General features: G+C 35.8%; 1 protein-coding gene across 5 annotated transcripts in view; it reads left to right on the top strand.

The window, feature by feature from the left end:
* LOC137017907 (TOM1-like protein 2) overlaps positions 1-14,585 on the top strand; it is a 52,864-nt gene extending 38,279 nt beyond the window's left edge. For 4 of the 5 annotated variants that reach the window (XM_067382670.1, XM_067382667.1, XM_067382671.1 and 1 more), the window contains exons 10-15: positions 265-463; positions 1,363-1,480; positions 1,849-1,924; positions 9,480-9,539; positions 12,138-12,174; positions 13,495-14,585. In XM_067382670.1, coding sequence (XP_067238771.1) covers positions 265-463; positions 1,363-1,480; positions 1,849-1,924; positions 9,480-9,539; positions 12,138-12,174; positions 13,495-13,643 — 639 coding nt within the window. In that variant the 3' untranslated portion in view covers positions 13,644-14,585. The remainder of the gene's footprint in view (positions 1-264; positions 464-1,362; positions 1,481-1,848; positions 1,925-9,479; positions 9,540-12,137; positions 12,175-13,494) is intronic. The other variant, XM_067382668.1, reaches the window with a different exon arrangement.
* Positions 14,586-15,302: the final 717 nt, after the last annotated feature.

Below are 15,302 nucleotides of genomic sequence, written 5' to 3' on the forward strand. Positions count from 1 at the left end.
GGATTAGAAGTGACAATTACATTTTAAAGCATCCATGTAAAAACAAACCTGGAAAGAGACGTGAGGATTTGGGGCGAAAAAATGTCACATTAAAATACCAAGCATTACGTTATTCTCTTAAAAGTCTAAAAAAAAATAGAATAAACCGGAATTGCCACCCATAATCTAAAACACAGTCGGCTCGTTTGGAAAAAGGTGGATGTAATAGGTGAATGCTGATTGTTAACTTAGAAAAGTAAGTGTATGTGTGTTGTGAATGCACAGGTCCTGAATGCGGCTTCAGAGGAGGATAATCTAATAGATCTGGGTCCTGGTTCTCCAGCAGTGGTCAGTCCTCGAGTTAGCGCTACACCCACTCATACACCCACATCCACCCTGCAGCCTCCTGCTCCTCCTCCTCCTGCTGCTGCTGCCGCTGCTGTGGCAAACACAGCCTCCCTCTCCACACAGCTGGCAGGACTTGGTAAGCACATCTTAATTAGGATGACAATTTCAGACTGGAGTACAAATTGATTTTTTATATTGATAAAAGTATGGTAGCACTTTATTTTATAGTGCTGTTCCGCATGTACATACTATGCACTTACCATAGTAATTACAATAACTAGGTAATGACAACCCCTCAACTCAACAACTCATGAACCTTCCTCTAAACCTAACCTTAACCCATGTAGTTAGCTTATATTAGCAGTACTTTCTTAGTTAAGTACACTGTAAGTACTAGGGCTTGGACAATACATTAATTCTAAAATAGCGATGCAATGATTCTGGATTGATCCTGATATTTTCTCTCTCAAATCGATTCTGAGCTTAGTTTTAACAGCAGATGGCGCTCTATGCTAGTTTTTAACCACACACTCAAATGCTCATGAAGATAAGTGCTGGAGAACGCTTGTGTGTTCGGCTGAGTCATGGTTAAATACACTTTCACCTTGGCTTTTATGACGCGAGATTAATGTAAACAGCCCACTGCAAAAACCCTTGTAATTCACTTTAACCTTTTCGAACTTTATGAATGATTATTTTAGGTTTAAGTTGTGTGTCTAAAGGAACTGGAAGCAAGCAGAGTAACATTATGTGTTTTTCTAAAGCACGCAGTGGCATCTGCTGTTTAAAACTAGGCCCAGAATTGATTTGAGAGAGAATCACGATGGATTGGGAAAATATCAGAATGTTGCGAATCGATAATCGATGTATTGTCCCAGCCCTAGTAACTACATGTAAGTGCACATACTGTAAAATGAAGTGCAACAAAAAATATATAACATGTTTTTTTGTTGTTGTTGTTGTATGGTTAAAGATATGTTACTTTTATTCCTCTAAACAACTTAAAGTTGACTTTAAGATGATTTCTCCCGGTAGATGTGGGTGCAGACAGCGTCAGCGGCACTCTCAGCTCTCTGACCGCTCACAACCCTCAGGATGACTTTGACATGTTCGCCCACACCAGGTCCAGCTCTCTGGCTGACCAGCGCAAAAAGTGAGTGTCCACTTCCCCACTGCTATGGCTATAGACTTTCTGCACCAGCGATAACAAGCGCTCAGCCACCTTTAGAATTTTGTGTTTGAACTTCCTTTTTTGTGTTAGCTCTGTATATTTCTATGGCATCGCTGTTGAAGAGTGATTAGCTGGTGAAGTGGATTTACTTATTGTATAGTTAGCTAAAGTTATCATGAACATTGTAATGTTTGAAGTGGATGTCATAAATGTCAGTAGACCGGGAAGATTTAAAAATGAGCAGTTAACTCATAAATCTGTAAGATCTTCCCTTCATGCTGTGGAATTAAGACAGAACACAATGAGGTGCAGGGCTGCATAAAAATCTGTATTCTTTGTTTGTTTTCCAGTGTTAAATACGAGGAACCTCAGGCTCTGGTTGGCCTAGCTTCTGCTTTAGACATCAGACAACAAAATGCCACCGGGGTGAGTTTCCCACAGCATGTTGTCTCTCTGTACTTTCATAGTGATGAAGGGTTTGTGTGGTGCTAATGGCTGATGACTTCCTCTGATCACTCAGTTCCTACTTGTTATTACTTTTAGTGTGCTGTAGACCTCACTGTTTCTCAGAAGATGGGGGAATGTCTTGATTGGCAAATAGAGTGGTACACGGATGACATATTTTTTGTAGGCCAACCCATTTGTTAGCATCACACTGGTTCCCTCAACAAAAACCCAATAGGATTTTTCTATTAGAACTATTTTTCTATTAACTTCTATGAGTTTTAAAGCATAAATGCAATCGGCAGAAATCAAAAGCTAAACTTAGGCTATAAACAAGCTACACTATGGTTGCGTGACTTCAACATCACCATCACTAAGCTTCCCTGAGAATCAGAGTTATGATAGTTTGCAAGAGCGCGATATGAACACAATGAGGCTGTGAAAGCAGACTAGTGATTAGATGAGTTTACCTGTTTGGCTGATGATGTTTAATGTTAACCTCTGTAGTCCCATTTAGCCACTTTAGCAACCACCTTTTTAAGCTTTAAAAATATCACAAAAGGCTATTACTGATGTATTTTATGTCATAGAATAAAACTTGAAAATATCTTCAGTTTGTGTTTCCCACAGAGCTTATTTCAGGCATTTCACCAAAAAACCCATTGACTTCAGGACGCTAGAACCGGAAGTGCTAAAATGCGAACTTGTTTCTGGGTTTTGACCTACAAAAATATGGCAACCCTGCAGCACTATATTTAACACATTTATAGTCCTCTATCTTTGCATGTCATTCATACTCACTTTTGGCATAAAAATGCTCCTGTTCTTTCTGACTCATATTGGCACTATGAGGTCTCCATATCAAAACACAAAATTACACATTCAAAATTAGTCTTCAACATGCCACGGCTTGTTAATGCCCAGATTGGACTGGTCAAGTGCTGGCAGATTAGCTTGGGTTTGATTTGGCTGAAAAATATTATTGCTGTCTCCACAAGACCACAATGTTACAAAATACCACTATTATTGTTGCTACACTAAAATAATGTTGTTTGTATTAAGCTCAATGCCAGAAAGATGTTGAAAGCAGTTTAAGGGTCAATGATAAATGTGTCAACGATACAGAAAAGGAAAAACCTTTTAAAAACATGTCAAGTTCTTAGAAATTAACTCTTTGCAATCATGTCAAATCTTTTAAATCATTTAAAATGCGAATTGGTACAATCATATTTTCCTCACACCTTGAATACATAATGAAGTGTACTACACGTATTAAAAAAATAAATAAAGTTAAAAATAAGGTTTTTAAATATATTTTAATTCTATAAATTATTAATTCATTGAAGGGGCTAAACTTTTGGGGAGTCACATTATACGTCATTTTACAACTTAACAAACCTTGCCATAAAAAGGCCAAATTATCTGGGTCCTCTCTTTGATATAATTTCCTGTTTTATGTTGTTGTTTTTTCTGCATGATTGATTTTTTTTGGTGGACAAAGTTTTTTTCTTTTTCTTTTTTTTTTTTCAAATATTAAAGCAGTGAAGCAGTTTTGTTATAATATTTTGTTTTCTGATAAATAATGATTAAAGCATTTTTAGAAAGTATTTTTCCATTAATTTCCCCATAGGGATTTCAAAATAGTCTTCGTTAAAGTGTTTTAAGCCATGAACCAAACCAACCAGGTCTAGCTATGAGGTAAATCCGAACACTACAAACTTAGATTGACTTGAAAATCGGACAAAAATACAACGGTACAAGACTGTGTACGTAACTTCTTTAGTGAGGGAAATTACTACAATCCCATGAAGCATTGCGAACAGCATAATCGGATTAAAAACTTTAGAATTAAGAATTAAAAGAAATTTAAAAAGGTTGAATATATATATATATATTATTTAAAGTTATTTATACGTTTACATTTATTTATATAAATTATTGCAAAATATGCGTATGTATTGAAATATATAAGTATTTTGAGACCGTAGGGAGATGGACTGGATTACGTCAGTTGCGATGTTCATAAGAGTGGGTGGAGCTAAAGAGCTCTTTGGATGCGTTTTGCTTGCCGCGACTCTCTGATTGGTGGAATTTTCTGTACAGCATCATGGGTAATGTAGTTTTTCACCAGGAATTCTGCTGTTAAACAATTATTTTAAAACTAAATTGAAATAATGCAGGCTGACGGGTTCAACAGGAGCAAATATTATTGATTTACAACCTCATAGCTTACAGTAGGTCTGTCTTTAAAGGTTTATAAGTTATCATTCAAACAATTATTTTTATATGGAGAAAATGAATGGAGTTTTTACTTCGGGAACCCAACTGTTGCACACTATAACGACAGATCACCCTAACAAAAAAAACAAAACAATGAATTTTACTTCAGAAATACTATCGTCATTTAAAAGTTTTATTCAAGTCAGTGTATGTATAATTTGCAATTATTTCTGGAAAAAAGAATGTTTTTGAATGTAATATAAAGACTTATTATGAAATCTTCAAGAGTAATATTAGGAAATCATTTTAGACTGATTAGATCTCTGGTACCAGACATGCTTTGTGTTGAAATCGACCAAGATTACATAACGGTCCTGGATTAGAGGTGCACTGTATAGCAATCAGCCCATGGGACAAAGTTTACACTTCTTTTTCCCCTCTCCTTTTTATTTGTTTTCCCACTCCATCTACCTTAGTTCATTGACTCAGAATTACATTTCTCTTGCCCTTAATGACACCTGCTTCAGTTCTCCTGAAGATGGAGGTGGCATGTCTCTGTGCTTGTTTGGGGTGGGTGCTTTGCTCTTCTTCATGTGTGTAAGGTGTTTTCTGTTGTTGATTTAGCTGAATGTAAAAGGTCCTAACGCTGAGCTGGAGCCCATAGACAGCTGGCTCATTACCCAAGGAATGGTGAGGATTTCACCAGAACCACTGTCCCCTCGTGTCCACCCACCTCCGTCCTCTCAGCCCTGACCTCAGTCTCATCCCCTTCACCTCCCTCCACCACTAAAACACACCCACAGTAAAAGGGAGAGCCGCTCTCTCAAAGCCTGATTTGATTTGCGGAGGAGTCGACTTGCATGTGTTAAGAGATCAACCAAAAATGAAAATTCTGTCTTTATTTTCTCGCCCTCATGTCGTTCCAAACTTCTGTGCTGTTTTATTTTCCATGGAAGCAACTCTTTCTGTACAACTAAAGTTCATAGTGACCACAAAAGCACCATGAAGGAATTGAATATACCACTTTTATGGTGTGTTTTTTCGTTGTATGGAAAGAGTCTTAATGGTTAGCATATTTTTGTCTCGACATCTCTGATCTAATAACTCTTCTATGGTTCCAGGGCCGTTTCTGGGCTCTTCTCTTTGCTTTGTCCCTTTTACTGTGAATCACCTCATCACCTCATTTCCATCACAAGTAGGAAACACCTACGCTGCGTCCAAAATTGAATACTTACCAACTATATAGTATGTGAAAAACAGTGTATGCCAAAAGAGTAGTATGTCTGAATACATAGTATTCGAAAAACAGTTTGGCGGAAAGTCCTCAGATTTTGACCTAATACTTCCGCCAAAATTTTGAAGTGCGTATACAATGGACACTGTACTATCCCCTGAGGCCACAGGAGGGGTTTTATGAATGAAAGTGAAGCAATGCAACTTATGCTGTTAGGTCACGTGACAGTAACAAAATGGCGGATGAAGTATTCATACCCCCCATATTGATACTATATAGAGCATACTTTTTTAACGGTCGCAAAGTAAATTCAAATGTAGTACCTGTTCAGACAGTATGTGATTTCGGACGCAGCGCTACTTTTTTTCAGAGGAAAATCAGTAGATTTCATCATCATACACTAGCTAGACCCTGGACTCTAACAGGAATTAACACAATCAAAATCAGGATCATGGAAGGTTCTGGATCTTGTATTCTTTTGAACTCCAAAATTAAAGCTGGAGTTTCAAGAAACATTCACAACTGAAAGTCCCCATAAGTCATTTATTTTCATTCACTGCGTTTACACGTGCACCAATAATGTTATTATTTGCAATAATCAGAGCTGAACGTGTTTTCACCAGTGCAACGTGTTCCTGGATCAATATCTTTTTTGATCCTGGAACAACATTCCAATCAACCAATCAGATTTGAGGGACAACTTAACAGTTTATGTCAAGTTTAGGCTTACAACCAGGGTTAGGTGCTTCTACATCAGTGTTATTCACCTATCATTTCCCTCTGATTTTAGGGGGAAGTTATGGGTAGGGTTAGGTTTAGGGGTAGGGATAGGGTTAGGACTAAAGTTTTGGACAGGAATTTTGTTCCAGGATCAACAAAACATGTTGATCCAGGAACATGTCTTACTTGGCAAAATCATGGTGACCCATCTTCAACACCCCAAAAATATGATTCCTTTTATGATTACAAAATTGCACATGAAAATTTATTTGCGTACGTCCATACTCACTTTGATCAGAGTGAAAAGATGCAATTAAAGTGTTTACATGCCGGTTTATTATGATTAAAAGCACTGTGCGCAACATGTATTACTGTGATTATAGTTACTGTGATTATGAGCTTAATCACATCAGCTTGATCAAAGTGTTGCGTTTACATGCGGTAAGGCTTGATCTCAATATTGCCTAAATATCACTATAATCGCATTATGAGTTTGCGTGTAAACATAGTCAATGAGAGTTGCTGATCTGAAAGTAAAAGGAGCAACAGTGACTGTTGGCGATGCATTGTGGGCGTATCCAGTGACACAACACAGTTTAACTTTATGCAAATAAGCTGCTACAGGATCTGAAGATCTGACAATAGGAGTTGAGATCTGTCTCCAACTCAAACACTCTTTCCCCTCAAGAATGTTAACATTAGGGCATCTGGCAGTATGAACACTTACTTTCACCAAAAATACACTAATGTTCAAAAGTTAAGGGTTGGTAAGATTTTTAATATTCTCTTATGATCACCAAGGCTGCATTAATTTGCTACAGTAAAAACAGTAGTGCTGTGAAATATTATTTACAATTTTATATTTTATTGTAATATATTTTGAAATCTAATTGATTCTTGTGATCAAAGCTGAATATTCACCATCATTACTCCAGTCTTCAGTGTCACATGATCCTTTAGAAATAATTCTAATATACTGATTTGATGCCGAAGTCCCTTTAAGACAAGTCATTTCACTCGGCGGCCATCTTTGAAACGCCTCTCGGGCATCCTGGGCATCATGCAATTTCTTTGAACGGGGAAACATCAAATTCTCAAACTGTTCACCAACCTTACGATTAAATTTCATATTTGAAATCACCAATGAAATCTAACAACAACCGCCTCATAAATTTAGTTTCTAAACGCTCGAATCATGACAAAAAAATGTATTTTTCAGGCTGGATCAAGCTAATGCACATGCACAGACCTAAATGCGCGTCTCTTCGGAGGCGCGTGTCTGACTGTTTCCATAGAAACCGGTGATTCTAACGGCTGCTGCAGTGACGCGATGACTTTAGCAGTCGGCGATTGGCTCTTATTTAGAAGGCGGGACTTATTCCGCCATATTGCGCGTTACACTTTCTCCCATTCAAAACAATACGAGTGACACATCTTGTGTTATTCTATAGTCTTTGTTTGATGCTCAACATTTATTATTATTATCAGTGCTAAAAACAGTGATATATTTTTTCCAGGATTCTTTGATGAATAAATAAGTTCAAAAGAACAGCGTTTATTTGAAATAATAAAGACATTTATAATTTTTCTGTCACTTTTGATCAATTTTATGCATTCTTGCTGAATAAAAGTATTATTTTCTTTAAAAAAAAACGTACAGACCCAAGCTTTTGAACAGTACTGTATATCCACTCATAAAGGTGCTGTCAGTGTGAATGGGCTTTACACTGTCCAGTAGTTCGCTTATAGAAGATCCTTAAACTGGACATCATCATCACTACTATTAAAACTACCCACCTCACCCATTAATTCATGGTTCTGTTCTAACAGATTTATATTTAACATGATTAATCTTAACCCAAAAAAAAAAAAAAAAAAAAAATATATATATATATATATATATAGTAATATTATATATACTGTATAACCTACTCATTTCCTATTATTACTGTTTAAACATGTTATTATAAAAGTTTAGTCACCAACACTTTTTTAAAATATGTAATGAATAAAAATTTTGTAGTGACAAAAAAAAAAAAAAAATCAAGTATCCTTTATTTATTTTTACTTTTTGTCTAGATTCATGCTTTTGCTCACACTTTATTCTCTGGACCAACTTCATGAGGAGCATCCTTGGATGAATTTTAAACATTACAGATGGAGTTCACATGTATACTGGCTACTTTTGGCTACCTTTTTTTCTCTATCCTTTCCAAAAAGCCTAATTTTTAGTTTTGTAAAGAAATTCATACATCATTGGCACAATTTAAGTTTGTCCACAAAACTCATTTCAGAAAGCTGAATAGCAAATTATTTGTCTGGTAGTATTTAAAGTGCCCCTCTTATGCTTTTTCAGATATTGTCTTTCAAGTGTGTAGTACAGCTGTTTGTGAATGTAAAAGGTCTGCAAAGTTTCAAAGATCAAAGTGCAGATGAATGGAGTTATAGTCTCCCAAAAGAAAGAACCGATTCTGAACTGCATAAAATGAGTAGTCAGTAATTCCAGTCTTACTTCCTACGTAGGTTTGTAACACATATGAATTATGCCAACAAGATCCAGAGCTAAAATTCAGATATGGTAATGGGTGTTTAGTTTCTGACATGTGCTGTAAACGGTAGACCAATCACAACAGACTGGATCATCTGACCAATCAAAGAAGTGGTTTATAGAGACTGAATCCTTTATCGAACCATTTCAAATACTGTGAGAAACGAGGTGATGCTTCAATGTATATTATGAGAAAATTAAAGTGTTTTTTGACCTTGGTGCATGTAAACATATTGTTGAAGACTCCTAAACAAAGTTTAAAATAGCATAATAGGGGCACCTTAAACTAACTTCAATAAAGACCGTCCTTTCATTGTTTTATTCTGATTCTTCTCAGAAGAAATGACACTGGAAATAAATACATATTGTGCAATAAAGTATGTAATGTGCGAAGAGTCCATCATATAGAGCCCTGTAGGGGGAGCCCTTGTGCCGCTGTTCTGATATTACTGTTAAAAAAGCAACCATCTATTTCACCATAATCCTATATTTCTATGGATAAAAGGCTTGTCTTATATTCTTTCTGACACATCACTGCATCTCTCCTTCAGTGTCCTTTCATTTTTCACTCTCACAGCATGTGAAACTGTTGCTCCAGCTCTATGTGCAAGCCGTGTGTGTATGTGTGTGTGTGTGTGCGCGCAAGTGTGTGAGGCACGTGGCTCGCTTTGGCATTGATTGCATTTTTTGTTGTTGTTATTTTCCTCTCAAACCTTCTGGTGATTTTATTGTTTGTGTTTTTGTTTGTTCGGGATGTTTTTTGTTCTTTCGTGGCTTTGGGGGTCTTTGGTTTGTCCGTGGCTTTCGCTCCATAGATCCCCGTATCGCAGTCCTCTGTCATGGATGACATTGAGGAGTGGCTCTGTGCCGATGTGGTGAGACTTCTTTACCTTGATTTCATTCTCTCTGTTTTTGTTTCCATGGTAACACCATGTCATCTTACTCACTTTCATTTATCCAAGTCCGTTTTGTTCTATTTTTGGATTTCTTTTCCCCACCTCAGTAGTACTAATCATTCGCTTCCACCAATCATGTTGTCAGTCCCCCATATGCCACACATTCACATGATACTAATGAACATTAACTAGGGATAAATTATTACCAATTTAGTTTAGTCAGCTTCAGAACGATTGTTGGTGGTGTTGGAGCATCATTAGATGCAGATAAGAGTGATGCTGTTGAATGTTGCAGTTCAATGGTGCCGGATGCTTTCCTTCATCTGTTGGTTACTGTGTTGTGTTTGTACTGATATTCAAATAATTGTTTAGTTTGTTGAAGTCAATAAATGTCATGTGATATATTTTCATTGAACAGTGTTGGGGAAGTTACTTTGATGCAAACTACAGCCATTTAGAATTAGTTTTGAGGTAAAACTGAGCAATGTTTTAAATAACCGATACCAATTTAATGATAGCAAATTAGACGTAAACAGAACTGCAGAAATTAAATGAAATTTTTAAACAATATTTTCTCAAAATTCATACACATTTCCGAAATGTTCAAAACCAGAACAATTTGACCATCGCATTAACATTGTAATTGTTAAATAAGACTATATAACTATAGACTCTATAACTATGTAACATATACGTAACATTTAAAAAAAAAAAAAAAACAGTGTTTTTTTCAGGTACAAAAATAATACAAAATAGGGTGGCATAATCAGGGATTTCCTGGGTCAAAAATGTTCTTCGTTGGCGACGGACAAACATATTTTTATGTTTGTTACGTAATATTAACTCATCCGATTTATTCATTAAATAATAAATGATCGCGATCAGGATAGCTCATAAAACAAGTACTTAAAACTATTTTATATTTAAAAACCTGTAAACAAAAAAGTCACGCATTTAAATATGGCTATCGATCCAGAAATTTTGCAATGTGTAGTTATGCTGTGTTCCAGACAGATCGGTTTTTGGATTTTTCCCACCTCCTTCTATGAAATAACGTCTGGAACGCCACTCAAAGTTGGACATTTGGCGTGTGAACTCAGGGTACATCGATCAACCCTGACCTCAGCGATACGTGTCATTTGATGTCCCTTCCACAATATATCGGCGCATTGTGATTTACAATGAATATGAACGTAAAAAAGAACTTTAACATTAGAAGTTAAGTTCATGTAATGTTACCTTCGTTTTCAAAAGCTGTTTTCAAAGCGATTTTATGTCATTTTTATTCTATTTTGCCATAATTTATACAAAAACACGATTTGCTTTCAAATAAACTCCTGTTATGATCAATGAAGCTGTCTTTGCGAGCGTCTTTTGATTTGCGAGCATGCAGAACTCATTGAACAAAAACTCTGCCTTTTTTTGCGGATTCTGACTAGCTTAAATCTGATTGGCCATTGTGTTCACGCACTTAACAGATACGTCTGTGATTGGCTATAAAGCTCAACTCTGCAAAAACACATTGTAAATAGAAACCTTTTGACATTCTTTAGAGAGCGCTTACACAAACACTTAAAAGGAGCATTTTAAATCGGCTATCAGCGTGTAACAGAGCGACAGGTGTCGTCACATTAAATGATCAAATTATTATTATTATTATTTATTTTATTTTTTTTTTAAAGAAATCAAGGGTTCGTTGATCCTAAAATGAAAATTAAGTCATCATTTACTCACCATGGTGTTGTTCTAATGCCGTATGTCCTTCTTTCATACAGAAGGAGAATTTTTTGCGCTCGTCCATATAATAGCAGTGAATGGATACCAAGCTTTTTAAAAACACAAAAGTATCACAGAATTGTCCGATGGTACACGTGTCATATTCCAAGTGTTCTGGGGCTTTACGATAGGGTTTGGTGAAAAACAAACCAAAATTTAATGTATTATTGGCCATTGGTCTTCTGTGCATGGCTATGTGACGAATAATAAAAATGTGACTTGTTGTACAACTCTCAGAAATCCCCAAAAAGTATCCGAGTACTTTCTTCACTGTGTTTGTCTGATGACAGTCATAATGACAGCTACAGATGTGAACGCGATAACTTTTTGTTGCGACGGATATATTCACAACAGACATACGAGAAGGTACACGGATTGTATTTTGTGTCACGTTATGAATAATCAACCGAACCAATTGATTTGATGAGATAAAATGGATTTCCCCAATCTTCTTATTATAGAACGTTCTAAGAGAATGTGTTTGGTCACTGTTTGTTGTAAATATTAGCATATTACTGGAAATGCTAGACTATTTCAAAAACAACTGAGCTACTATCACACTGAATAATGTAGTGTCATTATTTTCAGTCAGTATCTCCCCAACACTGATCTATCGTCATAAATAATATGGAAAATGCATATGTATGTATCTTTGTTTATAACAATGTCATGTTGTAAAGGTGTTTTCCAGCTGAATGGTAGGTAGTTGTTCATTCTGTGTTTGTGACACAATGTGATAAAGTAATAAAAATGACTGGTCTTTTATGTAAATAATTTTATTATCTTTGCTTCTTTAAACAGAAAGGTGAAGAGCCAGAAGAAGGAGTCACAAGTGAAGGTACATTACAAGAGCTAAATGTTTGGATTTTAACTGTATAAAAGTCTAACCACATTTTTTTTTTTTCACATACTTTATTCTGTTTCACTCAGAAATGTATTACGGAAACATAAAATGGGTAGGAAATGCCGTTTCAAACTGACCAGTTGTAGAAAAACCTGTTGCACACAATCTACTACATGCCTTCCATCATCTGATTGACAGTTCATACTTGTTTAGCAAGTTAAAGGTGCCCTAGATTCAAAAATTGAATTTACCTTAGCATAGTTCAATAACGAGATAAGTACATGGAAATGACATACAGTGAGTCTCAAACTCCATTGTTTCCTCCTTCTTATATAAATCTCATTTGTTTAAAAGACCTCCGAAGAACAGGCGAATCTCAACACAACACCGACTGTTACGTAACAGTCGGGATCATTAATATGTACGCCCCTAATATTTGCATATGCCAGCTCATGTTCAAGGCATTAGACAAGGGCAGCCAGTATTAACGTCTGGATCTGTGCACAGCTGAACCATCAGACTAGGTAAGCAAGCAGTAACAATAGCGAAAAATGGCAGATGGAGCAATAATAACTGACATGATCCATGATAACATGATATTTTTAGTGATATTTGTAAATTGTCTTTCTAAATGTTTCGTTAGCATGTTGCTAATGTACTGTTAAATGTGGTTAAAGTTACCATCGTTTCTTACTGTATTCACAGAGACAAGAGCTGTCGCTATTTTCATTTTTAAACACTTGCAGTCTGTATAATTCATAAACACAACTTCATTCTTTATAAATCTCTCCAACAGTGTGTAATGTTAGCTTTAGCCACGGAGCATAGCCTCAAACTCATTCAGAATCAATGTAAACATCAAAATAAATACTATACTTACGCGATTAGACATGCTGCATGACGAACACTTTGTAAAGATCCATTTTGAGGGTTATATTAGCTGTTTGAACTCTTGGGGCGTGGAGCACAAGATTTAAAGGGCCACACACCCTGAATCGGCTCATTTCTAATTATGCCACAAAATAGGCAGTTAAAAAAATGAATAAAAAAAAAATCTATGGGGTATTTTGAGCTGAAACTTCACAGACACATTCAGGGGACACCTTAGACTTGAAGTACATCTTTAAAAAAAAGTTCTAGGGCACCTTTAATAGGCTTTTAGTATACTTGTAAAAATGTCCCCCTTCTTTTAATGTGGAATATTTACTTATTTTTATAAAGTACAAGTAACTTTTATATTGTCAGGATTTTGTCTGAAGGTTCACTAAACCGCTCCATTTGAAAACGTCTATTGTTCTCCCGGTGTCTCTTTAGAGTTTGACAAGTTCTTAGCGGAGCGGGCCAAAGCTGCAGACAAGGCTTCACCGTTGGCCACTGGTGGAGAGTCCAGACCCCCCGTCAGCGCATCGAGCAGCAGCCGCAGGAAGACCGAACAGACGGAGGACAATCTCTTTGCTTTGTAGAACACTGACGGAGAGATGCGGGTTCAGCCCAGTGACCGCAACCATTTTCCCTCCAACTTCTTTTACTGATGTTATACGGCAGCAAGACCCCTGTCTAATATCCCCCGCCTGATAGAGCACTGTGAGAATCCTGCTTCATTACAGCTTTAACCGCAACCTTTAAGCTGAACGGCGCAGTCAAGCGATGGCTTAAGCCAACATGTAGCCAAAATAAGAGAGCTTATTCATTTTGAATAACAGATATGCAGTCGAATAGAGCTGTTTGGTTTCATATTTATTGTTTAGTAATGAACTAATGGTCTTAAAGATTGCCATTCCATGAGGTTATGGTTTTGTCAGGCGCATCCGTTCTTCTGTAGGGGTGAATCAACTATGGATTGTGACTCAATCTTTTCCTGTGGTAAATAGAGCAGGAAAACATTAGATCTTAATCAGGCGTAGGAGCACAGAGACAACCGTGCCAGTGGTGCACTGCTCGTGATTGGCTGTCTCATGCTTATGAGGGTCTGATGAAGGAAAATGGCTGCATTCTCGTAATCATTATGTGCGAATTACCAAAGACAGAAGAATAAACTTGTTTACCATCGATAAAAGTTTTTGTTAAAATATGTTGACTCCAGCTGAGGTTGTCTAAGAAGCCATTATAGCCTGGTTTAAAAGCACTATTTGAGGGCATTTTAAAATGTAAATTTACAGAGCCCCACACATGATGTGTGAAAAATAAAATGTATATCGTATGAATTAACAATTTATATTTTGTTCCCATGGCTTATTAATATGTCAGCAGATTTTATAAATTCATTCCCTCATTTTAGATGCATGATATGATGATATTGATGACTAAATCAATAATTTGTTCCCTTGCTTTAGTTAAATCAAAAATCATGGGTAAAACGTGGGAACAAATTCTTAATTTGTGGCCATTATATATATTTATATATATATATATATATATATATATATATATATATATATATATATATATATATATATATATATATATATATATATATATATATATATATATATATTTTGTCCACGTCATGTGTGAGGCTCCATATAAATCAGGTGTCTACAGTGATACAAAAATAGAAAAAACATGCTTTTGAAAAATGCATCTTAATTTTGGTTATGATATATGATTTCCTGGAACAGACTCAAAAAAAAAAAAAAAACACATTTCATCCCAAAATCAAAAGATCTATATAAGATTCTTATAAAATAATTTTATTTCATATTTATACTACCATTCAAAAGTTTAAGGTCAGTAGGATTTTTTTTTTTTTTTTTTTTTTGAAAGAAATTAATTTTATTCAGCAAGGACACATTGAATTGATCAAAAATAACGGTATCTATTTTACCTATTTTAAATAAATGCTGTTCTTTTGAACTTTTCTATTCATTCAAGAAACCTGAAAAAATGTATAATTTGATTATACAATTTTCTTTTGTTTTTGGGGTGATACATGACAGACATTTCTTCGTAAGATATACCCACTTACTGCATCTTTTTGTCAGATTCCTGATTGATTTCAGTAAGGAAAAATCCGCACATTTGGCAGTAAAGCTGAATGGAAGTTTTGTTTTGTGCTTTGCTAGACTTAACCAAGAATTATATTAGCCCAATGGCTTTTGTAAAATATGTATCCATACATATAC

Source organism: Chanodichthys erythropterus, chromosome 3 (genome assembly GCF_024489055.1).
Source record: "Chanodichthys erythropterus isolate Z2021 chromosome 3, ASM2448905v1, whole genome shotgun sequence".
In the NCBI taxonomy this organism is placed as follows: Eukaryota; Metazoa; Chordata; class Actinopteri; order Cypriniformes; family Xenocyprididae; genus Chanodichthys; species Chanodichthys erythropterus.